The sequence below is a fragment of the Nannospalax galili genome, unplaced genomic scaffold, assembly GCF_000622305.1.
Source record: "Nannospalax galili isolate Female #2095 unplaced genomic scaffold, S.galili_v1.0 scaffold53, whole genome shotgun sequence".
In the NCBI taxonomy this organism is placed as follows: domain Eukaryota; kingdom Metazoa; phylum Chordata; class Mammalia; order Rodentia; family Spalacidae; genus Nannospalax; species Nannospalax galili.
The window spans coordinates 540913-560204 of record NW_008332852.1 but is presented as its reverse complement, the minus strand read 5'-3'; the positions used below and the strand labels follow the sequence as shown (position 1 = coordinate 560204).

General features: G+C 36.4%; 1 protein-coding gene across 3 annotated transcripts in view; it reads right to left on the bottom strand.

Annotated features, from left to right (window-relative positions):
- Window positions 1-19292, bottom strand: part of Lama2 (laminin subunit alpha 2) — a 679163-nt gene that overhangs the window by 212525 nt on the left and 447346 nt on the right. For all 3 annotated transcript variants that reach the window (XM_008827821.3, XM_029560968.1, XM_029560969.1), the window contains 8 exons: window positions 17095-17275; window positions 13876-14012; window positions 9355-9591; window positions 7497-7640; window positions 6652-6831; window positions 6358-6546; window positions 6137-6270; window positions 2494-2611 (listed from right to left, as the gene is read on the bottom strand). In XM_008827821.3, coding sequence (XP_008826043.1) covers window positions 2494-2611; window positions 6137-6270; window positions 6358-6546; window positions 6652-6831; window positions 7497-7640; window positions 9355-9591; window positions 13876-14012; window positions 17095-17275 — 1320 coding nt within the window. The remainder of the gene's footprint in view (window positions 1-2493; window positions 2612-6136; window positions 6271-6357; window positions 6547-6651; window positions 6832-7496; window positions 7641-9354; window positions 9592-13875; window positions 14013-17094; window positions 17276-19292) is intronic.

Sequence of the window (19292 nt, the reverse complement as noted above, 5' to 3'; positions counted from 1 at the left end):
CCGATAATGGCAATGAAAAAATATTAGCGCAAAAGTCTGTTTTACTCATTCAAGAGTCTATAGAGAGCAATACAAAACATTTAACATGAAATCTGTGAAAGAAGGTAGAATGTATTAAAGTCATTTTATATTCTACCAATATTTTTGTTGATAAGTGAATAGTACTATATCAAGTAAATGGAGAAAATAAAGCCCATATTGGTTTAAGGAAATTGACCAAGGTCACACAATTATTCCGCAGTTCAGCCACACAAACTGTACAGTGAAATAAAGTATCACCTCATGTCTAGAAAAGTCTCAAGGTTTTTCTGTCCTCTATTTTCTCATCTTTTGTGCTTGTTAAAAAGTAGCATATTTTGTGTATTTGTTATCTTATTTCCAGTCATATACTATGTATATTTGGAAGGGGCATACAGATAAATTCAATGTTGTGGGTACAAATGGACACATAGGTGTGTGGGGGGTCTAGTTTTCAATAATAAGATAAATTATTTGGTTATTTATTAGATCAAAGTGGATGTATTAAGATGGATATTTTATTTTGAGCAGCTGCTGAAATGGATAAGAGATTGTTTCAAGATATTTGAACAGGCACAGATCTGTTCTATAAACAGTGTAGAGTCCATACAATGGTAACTAAGGTGAATGGCACCTGAGTTTATGATGGGGCTTTCTCCAATATGTTTTCATTTATACTAATCCTTATGATGATTCTATACGGAGAAATCTGAGGATCAGTGACAAGGAAGAGTATGTCCCTTAAATGATGGAGCAAGGGAGGAGTCCCAAATCCATTTCTTTTTCTTTTCATATGATATTCCACTCTAAGGAAACATAGTCAGTATTTTATTATATGTATGTATGTATATATGTATGTATGTATGTATGTATTTATGCACACATTTATTCATTTTGTGTATATGTGGGTGAGCATGTGCACACTACAATGAGCATGGAGGACAGAGGACAACTTGAGGCAGTTGGTTCTCTCCTTCCATCATGAGTTTGATTATAAATTAACTCCATTGTCCAGCTTAGTGACAATCACTTTTACCTGTTGAGCCATCTCACAGGTACACATTTAATATTTTTAAGGTATACTTCAGTTTTGATCTGAAACTATCATCATCCTTATGTGCCATTCTTTTTTTTTCAAAAATTCTTTAAAATTTAAAAAAATGTATATATCTTACATGTATGAGTGTTTTGCCTACATGTATGTAAGTGCACCTGTTTCATGAAATGCCTAAGGAGTCCAGAAGAGGGCATCACATTCTCTGGAACTGGAGTTATGAATGGTTGTTAGCCATCATGTAGGTGCTGGGAACTGAACTAAGGCTCTTAATTACAGAGCCATCTCTCCAACCCTCATGTGCCATTCTTAATAAACCTCTAAGATTCCATTTACAAAATGAACAGAAAAGGTGTTAGAAACAAATCAGTACATAAATACATAACTAGTTAGTACATTCATAATAGTATCTACTCTAACAAGAAGCATTGACTACAACCAGGTGCTCTGATGAGTGTTTAAGGTTCATAGTTCATACAGTCTTCATAAGAGTCTTAGGCTGTAGGAGGAACAGATATTAATAATATCTGACGACTACGTCATGGGCACTAATGAGTGTGACTTATGAAAAAGAGCCTGGGATGCAGCAGGTCCCTATGACTCTTCATGCCAAGCATTAAACTAAGACTTTGCAGGAGAAGGCCAAATGTGGTAGCAGGCCAGACGTAGTGGCATTTAGTTACCTAGGGATTTTATTGCTTACCATGTTCAGCTTAAGGAGGTTTAGAAAACTGTGCAAAATCCTGGCCCCTGTACATGGTGAAATTGAGGTTCAGATCTAACCCCGTTCCTTATCTAGTCCATCTTCCCAATATTGTAGTATTCCTGTTACTAATTTATATTTGTATAAATTTATTAAAGTACCAGAAGGTGAGGAGCTAGATAATTTTCCAGTTTTGAATGGAATACCACATCAATGAATAAGAGAAACAAATTTAAAAACGTGATGACTGAATGATAGTAGCACTGTTGGAACAGATTTTTGTCCTTTCAGAAGATGGCATTGAATGGAACAGCCTGTTGTCTGGCACACAAATTTTGTCTGTTCTATATAAAAACACTTTCAAAGCCTGATATAATCATATCTCATAATCACTGCAGTTTAAATGCCTTAACTTTAGGAAATGGTGCCAAGAAAATAGATGTCATAATAGACCAGCATTTTGAAAACATTACTATTTGTGACTGTGCCACATCTTTATAAATCTTCTAATTTTTATCAGATATTTCCTTACAGTTGTGACTCATATTACAAGATAATAATAGCATCATCTCATTGCTACTGTGTCTCATACTGTGTGTGAAAGATAAATAAAATAGGTCAAGAGTATGCCCAGAAGTCACCATAAAGGTGACTCCCGGGACTCTTCCATTTGGTTCTTGAAGGGAGTTGAACTTAAGCAGGTTAACGGCTAGCTTACCTCACAGGACAAGCCAGAGTAACCTGGGGGGCAGTCACATTTTTCTATCAACTTTGCAGGTGGAGTTGCTACTGTGACATGTCCTGGTTCAGCAACTTCCATGGAGATTTCGGAAATCCTGGAAAGCATAAGCACAAAGTTGATGATCACCCAGTCAGATACAGCCTCTCAGCAAATATCCAGCCCTCAAAGAAGGATCTTCTCTTACAACCAAATTCTATTGTTTGGTTGTTTTTAATTGTCAAATAAAAATGACATATTTATCAATGTATCATGATATTATGATATTATGTTATCATATCATGTATGCATTGTGGAATCAATCAACTAATGATTGCATTGTTTGGAAGCTGCTAAAATTCTCAGACTTATGTGCTGCATCTTATTACTAGATTTCTGTTTCCTCAAAAACTAAGAATACATATCAGTAAAATATCCACATAAATCTTAAGGAGTTTAGTAAATTGGATATTTGTTATCCTGTTGAGAAGTTATTACAATTTTCCCCCCACTTTAAAAATTTTGAGTGGCTTCATGTAGACGGGACCAATTAGTTATACGTTTAAATTCTTTTAAACACACAACCCAAGGTCATTTTCCCTGTTAGACTATCTCCTGTAGTCACTGGTGAAATTGCTTTTAATTTACTACTTTCTTCCACTAGAGCCCCTCAATGTCCTTCAAGAACTTTGGAAATCCTCCTAGAAAACAGTGATGGAGAGTGATCTAATCATGATCTTTCAGAGGATAAAGAGCCTTTCAAATTAATATTTTATTAGCTTTGTTAAATAAATCTTTCAAGTAACTTAATTCATCCTTCCTATTGGTGAACAAAGTCCTTACGACTGAAAAAAATATATTCCCAGTGAAATCATGGATACCTTTTTCATTAATTTGAAATTATGCATTAAAATATATATGCAGTCCATAAACTCAGGCTATGTCATGACTGACTAACTGCAACATGAAAATGTTCTGCAAATAAACTTTTAAATGAGACACCGAATAGTTTTGCCTCAATAAAAGGCACCTTCAATAGCTTAAGGAGGTTGAGTCATAAACTTTACAACAAGCATAGGTAAGTTTTACTGAATTATGAATGCACATCCTAGTTTCACTAGCACTGTAATTTGTACTTGGGAGACTATGAAACCAATTTTCAGCTAAAATGAAGATTTTGCTCTCCCCTCCTTAGAGGAGAATAGTAGCAGGGAGATGTAAACAAGCCACTCCCCTCTGATAAAAGAGTCTCCACTCAGTCTCCCCCTGGACTCTAAGGGATCAAGAGGGAAAGAAAGTTGGTGTTTGTTGAGCAGCAATCTGTCCAGTGCACCTCTACGGTGCTCTATAACCACAGAAGCTACAAGCATCATCTTGCCTTCTGTATCTTGCACATGTATGGGTAGGGGAGAAGGGTATTTAGAATCAAGTGAAGCTTGAATGGTAGCAACAGGATAGTTCTGCCATGAGTAGTCTCAGGTGATGAGGGGGTCCCAGGCAGGTGAAAGGGTGGATAGGTGGGTGGATGGAAGTACAGTGGCTTTGCTTGTGTGAGGATGTGGTTTCCAGTTAAGAAAACTGAAACCCAGGAGTTACTTTCTTCAAAGTTCAGATAAAAGCCAAGAAAAATGAAAACGTCAACATTGATGAAAATATATAAACACTAAACCAGAGACCACATATACAACTCTTAAACTCTGCCTGTGAAACTGTTAAGGTTTGTGCGGCAGTAAAGATGAGTGGTTATGTCTGACTATTTGAAAGCTTTATACCTTTTGTCATGATTCCACTGTCTTACATAACGAAGTGCTAGTGATCTGCCATATTTCTTGCCTTGGCTAGCTGACAACCAACTTGTAACGGGGCTTAGGAAAAGCAATGTGTAATGGAAAATGAATGCCAATGCTGTTTCTGTCAGTTACACTAACAAAACGCTCTATGAACTCCCCAACTCTTCCTGCAGCATGGAAGAATTTGAAAATAATCTATTTGCCTATCTGTGAAAAGGAAACCTGCTTTGCTTCTATACATGATGTACCTTTGCTATTCTAAAATAATTAAAAATACAGGTAGCAGCATTTTCTGTATATCGTTTTATTTTTATATAAAACAAACTCATCCCTGTGGATGAGGACTATGACAAAGAAACCAAAGGAATAAAAATGAGAAAGTGAATTTTGGCTCTTGATTTACTCTTCTGCAAGTCCCTTCATCAATCAAAAAGCAATATGGATCTTCTGTTTGAACTAAGAAAGTTCTTTGTTACATAGTATGCTTAGCACAGCAGAAACATTTGAAATATAGAAAATTTTAGATTCATTAATTTGACCATGACAAGTTTTATATTTTTCTTTTTCCCTAGCCTGGTCTATTGATTTGTCATAAGACTATTTTACAAACATATATTGATTCTATGGTTTTCCTGAACACAAGAGAAAAATACATACAATAGAAATTGAGACCAGTGAATGAATTCAACTCAACATTCTATGTCTACAGTATTAGACTCAGCTTCATCTGTTTAAGTCCTCATTTCATCTCATTGGATAAGTGACTCCTCTACTAAAGAAACAGATCTATGTCTCCTGGAGACTTCTTTATTTCTTTCATTCTATATACTTTTTATTGAGACAGGGTCTTCCTGTAGTCCCAACTGAAACTCACTGTGTAGACTGGGCTGACCTCTGTCTCACAGAGATCCATCTGACTCTGCCTCCCAAGTACATGCGCTAGGATTAAAAGGATGTGCCACCACACTTGACCCTGTTCTATATTCTTATGATTTTTTTCTTGCTATCAATCTCTTTCCCATAGTCAATTAGCATGCTTACTTCTTTTAGAAATTATGCGAACACCCCTCAACTTTGGACACAACATCATTTTATTCTTTTATAGAGTTACAGAAAACAGTGGTGCATACTTTCAATATCAGTTTCTTTGTGCCCCGTTCATTCTTTAAAACTTTGAAATTATTTCTGACCCAGGAAGACACCGAAACTGACACTGTGAATGGCACCAGTGTGGCACTAAGTGTCAGTCTCAGTGATCCAAATTTTAATTGTCCTTTTTGAGTCATATGAAAGCACTGAGTGCTCCCCTGAAGTGTTTCCAATTTGGCTTCCTTGATGTCATCTGCATTTTTGCTGATTTTCTGGTTTTGTTTCTGTCTTCAACTGTTTCACATCATGATGGCCATAGTAAACGAACATAATATATGGTACACTGTGATGGCCAGATGAGAATGTTTATGGTTGGGAGAGATAACACTGCCTTGGGCCTGCCTCCTTCCCCTGATGTTTCAAGGTCATTTTCTCAGTAATCTTTTCACATTCACAGCATTTGAGTTAATTATATATGACCTACAATATGTGCCTTCTTGAATTGTTATGGACATCTTAAACTTAACATGACTAATATAAGTAAGTATATTTCACCCTTTTCCTTAGTTTCCTGTGCTATTTAACTTTTTTAGTAAATTATGGTATTTTCTGTCAGGTGATTGATTAGTAGACCCCCTGGCTTATGTTCTATCACAAGGGTACCAAATCAACTCTTTTAAAACTTTCTTGTCTGAGGCCTTTCTGACCTTCCCTAAAAGACCCTAGAACAAGACCTTAACTTAAGTATTTTGTATCAACTTTACCGGCTTTGTCTCATGACGTTTCCATAAGTAGCTTTGATGAGAATATAATGAATGTCATATAGTACATCCAAGAAGTCTTCACGGGTTACAGTTCTACTGACTCGAGGATCATCACCATAATATTTCCATTCTTTCTGTTAACAAGGAGAAAAGAAAACCAGTCTGATAAAATTGAATGTAAAACCACTGGTATCTTTGCCCCAAACAACTACTGACTTTACCTCTGTCATTTCAATTTCATGCCTTGTCAACTGGCCAATGAGAGGTGCTGCCACATGTCTGGTGATAAGTCTAGCATGAGTAGGAGTCCCACCTCGAATGATAACTTGAGGCTTGTATGTTGTGAAGCTGGTCTCTTCCCGAGCCTCAAAATAGATTGTGTACTTGAGTTTGCCTCCGTAGGCTGTCAACTGACAGGATAGAATAAAGAGTGATGACTTAGGTAAACCTCCAAATGGCCTGACTCCAAAACCACATTTTACTTTATTCATTTGTGAATTCAGAATTATTCTTACCTTCTTTCCTTCAAATTGCTCTGAGAGTTTCCAATAAAAAGGTTCCAAATGGAGATCTTGCTTGACCTTCTCCATGTCTGCAACAATCTCTGGGTGTTGAAAAGCAATGCCTTTGGTAGTTGTGTGTTGTAGGGCCTCATCGACCAGGGGCAAGATGGTCCGATCATCACTCAGAGTCACCTGTATGGAGTCAAAATTCAGCAGGAAGCTGAATAGGAGTCTTTTGGGCATCTCTTTAAAGCTAAATATGACTACGTATCTGATGAATGTTTGTCTCCAATCTGACAAGGTGTTCTCACTGAGACGTGGTAGGTAGAGTCAGTAGGGCATAAATCCTTTGAACTAGTTCACATAATGAAAAAATTATAATTTCTGAAAATTGAAATATTTTACACTAATAGAAGTAGAAATTAAATCCAGAAGAGTTAAAGGAAAATTAAAATCTAAGCAAGCACATTCCCAGCCCCAAATGGACGATTTCTTATGACCGGCTGAACAAATGCTCGCTCTGGCTTTTATGGCTGCTTAGTAGATGTCAGCAGTCATCCTCTAGGGCTTCACTCCTCAAAACACAGCTTCTTCCCATGCCAGAGCACCATGTTTCCCTTGCAACATATCTCTTTCCATATCAACAATAAGGGAACAATCTTTTAGGAAGGTTTTTTAAAAAGGCATCTGTGCCAACTGCCTAATGGCACATAGTGCCTTTACCATTTTATAATGTGCACAGGGGACAAGGTTGCTTAAATGTTTTGCCATTTCCTACTACTCCTCAGGGCCTGACTAAAAGATACCAGCAGGAATGAACATTATACCATTACACGGCTCAGCAGCTTCTTACTCACCCACGTACGGATCAGCCCTTTCGCTTCAGCACACTGACTGGTAACCCTAAAGCAATAGCAGCTGCTGCAACCAAGTGGATTCTTGGCATCAAATCCAAATTTACCAGGGCGGCACCTGTCACAACGGACGCCTTCCACATTCACCTGAAGAAAGAAGAATGTCTCTCAAAGTTCATTACATGATGGGAGCAATCAACCTAAGGACAAATAGCAGTAACATGTTTCTAGTGAAGCAATACAAAAGAATACAGAGTCTGAGACTCCTACATCAAATGGCATTTGTAGTTTATGATACTGTTAGGATTTTATAGGTTTTAAAAAGTTGCTTAATTTATTAATGCATCTATTATGAAGGACATTGCGTATTGTGTTTTGAAATCTAAGCAGCACATTTCCTACAACTCTCTCTGGTTAGCAATAAGAATTTCAAAAGTTGGGCTGGAGAGATGGCTCAGCAGTTAAGAGCACTGGTTGTTCTTGCAGAAGACCTGGGTTCCTTTGGGAAAGAAGAGTGAAGAATGGGATTAGGGAGACATGCAAATTAAAATTTTGGCTGTTTCTGTAGTATTTTTTAAAAAAGAACTAAGCCAGGTCTGGAGAGATCGTTCAGTAGTTAAAGAGCACTGGCTGCACTTGCGGAGGATCCAGGTTTGTATCCCAGCACCCACATGGCAGGTAACAACTGTCTGTAACTCCAGTCCCAGGGGATCAGACAGCCTCTTCTGAGCTCTGTGAGCATTGCACGACACAGGTACACTTACCTACATGCAGGCAATTCACACATACATATAAAATAAAAAAATAAATAAAATTAAAAAAAAGAATTTCAAAAGTAAATTAAATCAATGACTAGACAGTGGTGCTATGCCAAATTGTGAAAAACAAGGAGGAGACTAAAACTGCACTGTATGATTGCTATTATATACGTATGTACGTATATATATATATAATTTCATACATATATCATGAAGAATAATCATACTTACAATATACTTATATATATAGTGTATAACCATACTTATACTTATAATACAGAGCTATGCTGCATTGTACCCTGCTTAGACGAGGGTCCTTGATGGCAGAGGCTGTCATTTCTCTAAATTCCCAGGATGATATTAACCAGTGCTCCCCAGAGTTCATCATCCTGTTGGCCTGGCTTTCTTTGCTTAGACTTTATCTCGAAAGGCTATCTATGACACAGTTTTAACAACATTTATCCTGGGACTGATTTTTTTTCCCAGGAATATGTGAGGAGCAAAAATCCTTCTTATCCTTTTTAATTGGCTGTTTTTCTACATCATTTAACAGTATTAATGAGGGCTGAAATTTTCACATAGTCACTGTTTGTAATGTCAGTGTTTATACATGATGGAATTTTACTGAACCTCCACAGGAGTAAATATATTTCCAGTGTAGAGTGATTTCAGATTAACTTTAGGAGGAATGGTTTATTATGACCTTGGTTATTAGCTGTTTTTTTGTTTTGTTTTGTTTTATTTTTTGTTCTGGCAGCAAAGACTTTAAATAAAAGCCTTCCCTGACCCAATCTACAGATTATTCTTGTTTAAGGGAAAGGTATATAAAAGAAAAACAATTTCACTGCACTGTGGAAATGATATCATCTCTTTTTACTAGAAACAAGGTTGGGTGTTGGGTTTGAATTCAAAATAGGTTCTTGAAAAAGCAGAGCTTATCTCTGTGTTTGCCAGTCACAATGTATCAATGAAATCTCTGTGCCTGGCATTGGACTTTTGTTTGTGCTCCTTAATGAATCACGAATAATGAACAGTGAATGAAGGAAAAACAGCAACAGAATCCAGAGCAAGGGAATTCCTTGCTGCACCTCAGTAGCCCATACCTTACAGGTACACTGCCCAGTCTGATCACTGCAGGAACATTTTTTAGTCTCTGGATCACAGGTTGTGGCATCTGTCCCAGGCAGGAAACACTCACAGAGACTGCAGTGAGGGTAGTTCCAGTGACCTCGACTGCATTCTGTGCATTGAGCCCCAGAAAATTTTGGGTGGCAGTTGCACTGGCCTGTATTTACATTGCACTGGAAATCCAAGGACCCCACTGAACTGCAGTTACAAACCTGTGAATGAGAGATAAACAGCAACTGTTCACACAATTGCATGGGAAACACCTTAAAATTTTAATCCCAATGCTTCTAAGTTCCCACTAAACACATATGAATCATGTATCTATAATATGCTTTATACTGTTGGTATTTAGTCCTTTGGGACACATTAGTGAGCATAAACATTAGAAAGCTTCTAGCATGTAGGAAAATATATGGTGATCCAGAATCACAAATGATATGATAAGAAAAAGGTAGTTTTTGTTTTGTTTTTCTAAATTATTATTATAATTATTGTATTTTGAGACAAGGTTTCCCTATGTTGGTCCAACTGGCCTGGATTTCTCTATGTAGACCAGGCTGACTTCAAACTTACATAAATCTACCTGCCTCTGCCTCCTGAGTACTAGAATTAAAAGCATATGCTACCACACCTGTTTTCTAAACTATTTATTTATTTACTTATTATTAATTGTGTACATTTGTATGAGTGTGTGTGTGTGTGTATGTATGTGTGTGTGTGTGTGCCCTAAGGTACACATATGGACAGCAGAGAACAGCTTGCAAGAGTTGGTTCTCTCTTTCTACCTTGTGGGGCCTGGGGATTGAACTATTGAACTCAGGCCATTAGCCTTGGGAGCAGGACCTTTACACACTGAACCATCTCATCCACCCACATTGTTTGATTTTTCATGATGGAGAGGAGTTAGGTATGGTTTTCTTTAAGTGCATTTTGTCTCATGTATTAAACTTCAAGAAAGCTTATTTTCTCATAATTTTTTATTGTAGCATTTAAGTTGCATGGAGACATGCTTGAAGTCTAGTGGAGGAAGATTATTAAATACATAGCTAAAGGGAGAGCTATAACTATGCAGTTATAGGAGTAAGCATTGGGAGAATGCAATAACCCACAAGGGGTAACATCTGAACACAACAATGCAGAGAAGGCTTGGAAGAGGAGTGATGCACAGTAAACTGGGTTGACATTTAGTTTTACAGAAAACTGATCTGAGATGCTTCACTCCTAACTATATCCCTTACTTTGACTATACAAGTGATGCTTTGTTTACCTAGCTAATATAATTCTATGCTAGAATTTTAAGAGATTTGAAACTCTTTTATCATTTATTCACTGGAATATTATGAGTTCTTTTACTTTGAGAATATAACTTTATATAAAATTCAGATCAGAATCCATTTCTTCATATTTGACTTTGATTTGTATATCTGGTTGTTTTATTCTTCATGATCAGCTATAATTCTTAAAAGTTGCTGCATACTAATCCTCTAATAGCTGCATGTGTTCTTTAACCTCATTGCTTTATCTTTCTTGTTGTATTTATGCCTCAGACTTGTTCTCCATAGAAAAGTTCCTATTGCACAGAGTTAAAATTCTGTTAAGACTTTGCCAACAGCACATACTTTAACTAGACCATTGTTTCTTAAATAGTTTATTTCATCTCACTTATTTCCAATTTTTCCTCATGAGTTGTCTTTTTTTGTCTATTTTTATGGGTTTCCACTCTTGATTTGTAGAATTCATAGTTCCTTGAAATTTAATAAAAATGTCAAGTGGCATTCCATCATGTCTTTTAGACTCTCGGCATCAGTCATTTTTAGAGTCTAGCTACCAGTTAAAAAACTACAGTCGCTGAGCTTCCACTCCACCCTGATTTGTGATACTGTGGAATACTCTCTACAATATGGAGATATTTCTCTATGGTCTGATTGCAGAATGTTAAGTTTAGTCAAAGAGGATTCTGAAAGGGCTCAATAAAGCCAAATTGGTGGGTACAGGATGCTTCCATTGTGGGTTCTGGTTCGTCATCACACCATTAGTATCTTATTATTAAGCACAAGAGCCAGAGACTCAGATCCAATCCCAGCTGGACCTTTAGGCTGCGATCTCCCTACAGTCCCCTTTCTGAACAGCTTTAGTCTCCATCATACAATTCTGAACAGGACATTTCTTCTCAGTAGCTCCTGGGTGTCCATATGCTCCAAGATGGCAGGCAGGTTCTACAGAGGAGCACTTGTCCACAAACTCGTCACATTTTGGCTACCAGCAGGCTGTACATTCCTGTGGCAGCTACACCTTCCTTTAAGACATCGGAATATCAGTCATGCCTTAGGTCCTTCATTGTTCTCTCAGCCTGGAGGCAGTAGTGGCTCTCTTGTACCTACAATAACTTTTCTCCATCGTTGCTATCTTTTGTCCCTAACAAATCTTTATATTCTGTTTTCCATATTTAAATGAACTGCAGATTCTGCCTCCCAAGTTGGGTCTCATTGGCTACCCAAGTGAGTACCATCTCTCTTTGTGTCGTTGCCACCACAGAGAATGGATACTTCCTCTGCAGTCTTACTCTTAAGAACTGCCTTATTCAACTCTCAGATCTACAGCAGGCAGCGCTACAGAAAACTTCTATGCAGACCAGATCTGCCTCCCACTCCATCACTCCGTTTACTTTTCATAACCACTGCTACCAGGGACCTTGCTACTCCTGTTCCTACTCATGACTGTTATTTCTCCCAAGTGGCACACACACACACACACACACACACACACACACACACACACACACACAATGTCTCTTCTTGCCCAAATATTTGGTGAAAAAAATCTTCCCAGACTCTAATGTTAAAATAATCAGAACTTAGCCGGGCATGGTGGTGCACGCCTGTAGTCCCAGCACTCGGGAGGCAGAAGCAGGTGGATCTCTGTGAGTTCAAGGCCAGCCTGGTCTACATAGTGAGTTCCAGGACAGCTGGGGCTGCAGGGAGACCCTGCTTCAAAAAGACAAAATAATAATAATAATAATAATAACAATAATAATAATAATATAATTATAATAGTAATAATCAGATCTTAGAATTCTAATGTTAAAATAATCAGAACTTATTTTTGGTGTCTTTATGGTTAAATTTTTTCTTTGAATGTGAAGGTGTGTGATTGGGCACATGCTTCGGTCTATAGGTGTATGTGGAGACCAGAGGTTAACCTCTCCTCAAGAGCCATCCACCCTGTTTTTTAAGAAAGGATCTTTCACTGGGGCCTGTGGCTCACTAATTAGGCTATTCACTTGGGTTGTGGGAATAAAATTCATGTTCTCCAGCTTGTGAGGCAAGCACTGTACTGACTGAGCTACTCCTAAGCCTTCATAGTTAAGTATTTCTTAATCTCTTCATGGCTATGCAGTCATAAGGCTGAAGTAAGGTATTTTAGGGTCAGCGCAATGAGTCAATGAGTAGACTGTGGTGGTCGTGTGCAGGCCTGATGATGCAAGTTTGATTCCTGGTGATCACTACCAGGTGACAGGAGAGAACTGACTCCCAAGAGTTGTCTTCTCACCTCCATCCTGCCACCATGACATGTATGCCCTCCACATGTGCACTCATATGCATACATACACATACACTCACACACTTTAAATAAATAAGCTTTAAAAACATGGAAAGTTATTTTAAACTTAATCATATGAATTATAATTATTTAATATATTACAAATGTGAACATAGATTTTTAAAAGTCCTCTGTCCATGTTGACCCCTACTATCCTGCCCAATTTAATGAACTCTCAATATATGGCATACAGAGTATAATTTGTGTCCCCAAATGTCCTTTAGTTTATGTGCATCCACTGGAGTCTGGTTAACCTATCAATAGTTACATCCTTCAAAGAGACTGACTATGCCCCTCTCAGTGCTCATCAGTTACCAAAAGTGAACATAGATTTAAAAAAATATTTTATTTATTATTTTTATTTTCTGTGTATGAGTGTATTGCCTACATATATGCAATGATTCATGTCATGCAATGCTCACAGGGGTCAGAAGAGGGTGTCAGATTACTCTGGAACTGGAGTTATGGATGGTTGTTAGTTGCCATGTGGATGCTGGAAATTGAACTCAGGTCCTCTGTAAGAGCAGCTAGTCCTCTTAACAACTGAGTCATCTCTCCAGCCCTTGAACATAGATTTCAAGAGATGACCCCAAGTAGCTCATCCTTACTGAGCATCAGAAATAGAAAGACACTTCAAAATCTGGATGACTAGGTTGTTTACAAATATTTTTTCTTTGCCAGTTTTACCAAGTAAGCATGCACAGATGCACTTACATACATGCTGGCAAAACACTCACATACATAATTTTTTTTAAAAAAACAAAACATTAAAATACTCTTTGATAACTCTCTGTAATTTTGTGATATAATTCAGGGCTGAAATGTGAAACTGTAGACCTCTACCAAATGCGAACATTAGAAGAAGATGACTAGATGAAAAAAAGCAGTCCACTCACCTTACAGCCAGTGACGATGCTGTGGCCCCAGGTGTTGGGTACACACTCAGAACATTTCTCTCCAATGGTATTGGGAGGGCAAATGCATTGGCCAGTTTTTGGGTCACAATTATCACCCAGATGGGAACAGTCACAAGCTTCACAGGGAAAGATAAGGAGGCAGAGACAGGTTGGAACTTGATACAAAATGTGGAGTTTTCAATGTGTGATTTGTGTTGTTTTTCCATTTTCTATACCTGTTTGGAGCTTTGAAAATAAACCTATCTGACTCATTTGTACTTAGTACAGTCTATTTCACAGAGAATTTGTTCCATCATATGTGCTGTGTTTCATTTCATAATTTCAAAAGTTAAATATTTTTAGTTTTCCTGTTAATTTTAAGGAAAGAAATTGTGCTATCAAATTTCCTTTTAACTAGAATATATTAGGCCCAGATACTATGAAATTCAAAATTTTTGTTTGTGAATTTAAAATTTGTGAATATTTTCTCTTTGCTGTAAATATTAATTTTTATTTCATTATAATACTCTGATTTTCAATAAAACCCAATAAACAGGTTTGTTAAATTCAGTTCATTGTGTATAGTCATAAATCACAAAAAGTATACCCAAGTTATGCAAATATTTAAAAATAGTTGCATATTGAAACTGTCAGTATAGAAATATTTCAAATTTTCTTCACTGCCTGATTTAGTGCTTGATTTTCAATGCTTTTTTTTCCTTTTCCTCACTATGAATGATAGATGGAGGTGTGTATTTCCTATTACACTTTCTCAAAGGATGTAAAAATAGGTTTAAGAAGATCGTCAGCACCGTGCCCAACTAGTAGTGCATCCCACTTACTATCTACTGATCCAACTGCTAAAAGATATTTAAGTGCAGCATTTAATTTAAAAGTCATGACTCTAAGAAAAGAAATACCAAATACTTGAATTTAAATGCAAGATAACTGTTGCAAAAAAGCTTTTAATTGATTAAATGATGATTAAATTATTTTAATTGAGTCCATTTAGGTATTTGATTAAGTTCATTTTTTAAGGGGTCACAATTATCCTTGCTCAGAGCACTTCACACAAGCTGTGAAAACTGCTTAGCACAATACTTGACATAGAGTAAACACTAAATAAATGTCTATGGTCATTGTTTTGTTATTGTTATTATTGTTGTTAATTTTAAAGCAATGGATTTATTTCATATGCAGCATTCGTTAAGAAGAAAAATAGCATTATGTTTAAATTTATGTGCTATGGAGTATTTTGGAACAGTGTGAATCACTACTTGCAAATAGAAATGCTCTAAGTAGAACCTCAGTGTAATCATAACACAGAGCCAGAAAACCTGAACAAAGACTGGGTTTCTGTGCCAAAGCACAATGTATACAACCATCAAAATGTGAATAAGGAAAATGGCAAGAAACATGTAACACTGATGGTCAGTCATCATTCTAAAGCCATTTACTCAACAAATTCCTATGAATCTCTGTGCCACAGATGCTATTATTATCCTAACTTAATAGATGAATTTTGCTGAGGGAAAGCAAGGTCAACTCACACAGTCAAGGTCATAAAATTAGTTACTGATAAAGCCACTAGGAAAATCTAGGTGGTTTGGTGGGAGGTGTACTCTCAGTTTATGATGGGATTTGGAATGACCTTGGAGACATGCCTCTGGGCATGTCTGTGAGAGTGTTTCTAGAGAGGTTTAACTGAGGAGGAAGACCCATCCTGAATGCAGGCAGCAGCATCCCGTGGTCTAGTGTCTCAGACTGAATAAAAAGGGAAAGGAGAAAACAAGCCAAGCATCAGCATTCGTTCCCCAGTCCTTGACTGAAGACCCAAAGTAACCATCTACCTCCCATTCCTGCCATGATGGACCATATCCTCAGATGCTGAGCTAACACAAACCCTTCCTTAAGTTGCTTCTCTCAGGCATTTAGTCACACACACAAGAAAATTAATTTATATACAACTACGATCTCACCCTTCCTGATCTACTTTTCTCACTTCTGTTTCTTTAGTTTAGAATGCTATTAGGTTTATATTTTTGGTGTATTTTCACCATTTCATAATTTTAAATAACATTCTTGATTTCACTAATAACTTCTGCTAGCAGGTCTTTTTGAATGCATAATACCCCACATAAATTCATGTAAAGTTAAAATGTTATTGAGAATTATACTTAAAGAACAGAATATTTTAAGCTCTTCTTTATAATTTTTTAGTGCATACAGATGTTAGCCTAGAGACTGCGTACAAATCCATAGCAGATCTCTAGTGATCACATTCCAAATAACTTAAACTTTCTTATTTTATAATAAAAACATCTATTGAAAATTCTGGAGAATCTCTGAAAGATACTGGTAATTTAAATACTTAAAAATATTATTCTTACTGATTCTCACATAAATTTGATACAGCTGTGAATGATAATATTTCAAAAATCTTAGCATAGTGCTGAAAGTATAGCACAGAAGCAGCAGCCAGGTCCGTGAACTTAGTGAACAAAGGTGAATTTTTACCTTGTGATTGTTGGAATAGCATCAGTTTTAAACTAGAGGTATGTAAATCAAGGGTAATATTCAATCTTCAACTTCACCTGGATTATAACTAGTGTTTTGCTTTCTTCATGATTTATGTGAAAGCTCTGGCTGGACATAGAATACCACCTCAAGAAATCAAGTCAGAAATCCCTCTCTGTATTTTCCCATGAACCAAACATCAAGATCCAATTTATTTCTCTGCCAAAACATCATAGTTGTTAAGGCAGCTAAAAGTAGGTACAAACATATTTTTTGTACCAAAGAAAATACTAACTTCCTTAATCCTTGTATCAGTTTTTCAGTAGAAAAGTTAAAAATGTCTTTGCGTGAAAGCAGAGTTTACGCTAAGATTACATTGATACCAGAGAACTTTAACAGTTGACTTTCAAAGTGTAGAAGTCCCCACAATGGAGGACACAGGCAGCAGGACACATCAGGATTGGGGTCTTCTGATGGACCGTTCTTCAATACTTGCAAGCACAGTTATATGTAGGGCAGGGTTATAGGCTGTGATGCATTCCATTTGTTAACTATTAAAAATTAACATGTTTATTATTTTAAATATTCGGTATCATGCATTTTCTGTCGACATGAATTTCCTTTAATACAACACACCCTTACAGAAGCCAGGATAATAAAATCCAAGAATGAACATGTACAAGTTCAGCCTCCCTTACAGACCTGTGCAGCCTCCTTCTTGGAAGTTAAAGTAGCCATGGGCGCAGTGGTCACATTTCTTTCCTGTGACTCCAGGCTGGCACCAGCACTGCCCATTCTCTTCACAGTCAAATGATTTTGATCCGAACGAATTGCAGTTGCAGGGCACACACCCCCCTGCCGATTGCAAGCCAAATGTTTCGGGCTGCCATTGAAAAGCAAAGAAAAAGATTAAATCACAGAAAAATAACATAAGGAAACAAGGTGCACAAAACCCAGTGAGCAGGCAGGAAACAAGGAACCTGTTGGTCTCTAGGCTGTACACTTGTGTTAGGACAATTGGGTTGTTACCTGACAAAGTAAGGTTTTCTATGATGACCAAAGCAAAAAGTTCATTGACTTAGAAAGGTCATCAAAATTAATGACAAAGGGGCTGGACAGATGGTTCACCAGTTAAGAGCACTAACTTATCTTGCAGAGAACTGGGGTTGGATTCTCAGCACCCACATGGTGGCTAACAACCTTTTGTAACACCAGCTCCAGGGATCTGATGTCTACTTTCTACCTCCAGGGGCATTGCGCAACACAGCGGCACTTACAACTTACATACATGCAGGTAATACACTCATACACACAAAATAAATAAATAAATATTTAAAAGTTAATGACAGAAATAAACACTGACTTTTTGCCTTATATTTTCATCACCCTTCCTCTATAGTTCCAGAGGTTCTAATAGCAATGTGAAATAAATTGCACATTATATTTTTAGTTTCAATTTAACATTTTACTCACTTTATTGCTAACATTCTAAATAGATTACTTCATATCTTATGAACTACCAATGGTTGGTCAAAATGCTTTCAATATCATTAATGAAGAGTCTTAAGACAGTACTTCTCCATAATATTTGGTCTAATTTTTGTCACAGATTCAAAAATACTTCTAGTCTTATCCACGGTATGTATGTTTATAGAAATATAACTTACTGGTCATGCTTACATTGACCAAATAATTGGTTCAACAAAAAAAAAAAATCTCATTTCTTGGGTTTCAACTGAATCAATGAAACTGGTTTGTGAAGAAAGTATCAAAGTACTAGATTGGAAGGGTAAAAGGCCATGGTGCCTTCTGTGTTTGAAGATGCAGATCCCTCATCATTTTCTACATCATTTTCTATATAAGTTTGTATTATCAGCTTTGGAGACTATCTTGAAATTCATGCTATCAGGCTTAGGGTAACTATTAAAAAGTGCTGGTAGATTCAGAAATCATTCCTAACAGAAAAGTGAAAAGCTTATAACCTACTTAAAGTACATCAGAGTTTCCTTTATAACATATGTCACATTATTATGGTATTTTAATCTGAAAAATTAGTCTCAGTGATTACTTCTTTGTAAAATAATTCATATTTTGGAAAATTAAACTTAATGATTACTTCTTAGCAAAAATTAGCCTTTCTATTTAATGTGAATCACCTATAAATAAGTGACTAGGCCTCACTATATTTTATATATTATTGTTAACAGTATTAAAAATAAATTTGAAAAATTAAAATCACACTGAGAATTAGACTTAAAATGACTAGCCAAGAATAGTTTTATTGTTTAAAATGTAAAACGAGTTGATTGTGATAATCATTTTAATTTTACTGTTGGCTTTATTTTTATTTCTCATTGTAATTCAGGTCTCATTGTATTAATGTAGAAAATATGTAATAGTAACAGCTAATGGCATGTTTGAAATTAATTCATCTATATGAAGTAAAAGTAAAACATAATATTTTTACCCATAAAAATTAATTCAATGTAGAATCCTTGACCCTGGCAAAATGGTCAGATATTAGGATGATGGCTAAATAGCAAGCAAGCCATTGCAGAATTACTTATCACGGCATGTAATTGTGCTTGCACTCAAATGCTCACTGTTAGAGAAGGAGCTAAATAAATTAACTTAGGATGCATTCATGCTACAAAATGTGGTGCAATGATTAGAATCTATTCTGAAGCAGTTATAATGATCTAAATATATTTAAGATGAAGCATTAAGTACAAATTTTAAAAAGCAGCATACACATTATGTCTGTGGTTTCAATTACACACCTATAATGACACACTCACTACCCAGAACCCAGAAACACATAAATACAAACACAATGTATTCCCTCAAAGAGTAATATATATATATATATATATATATATATGTGTGTGTGTGTGTGTGTG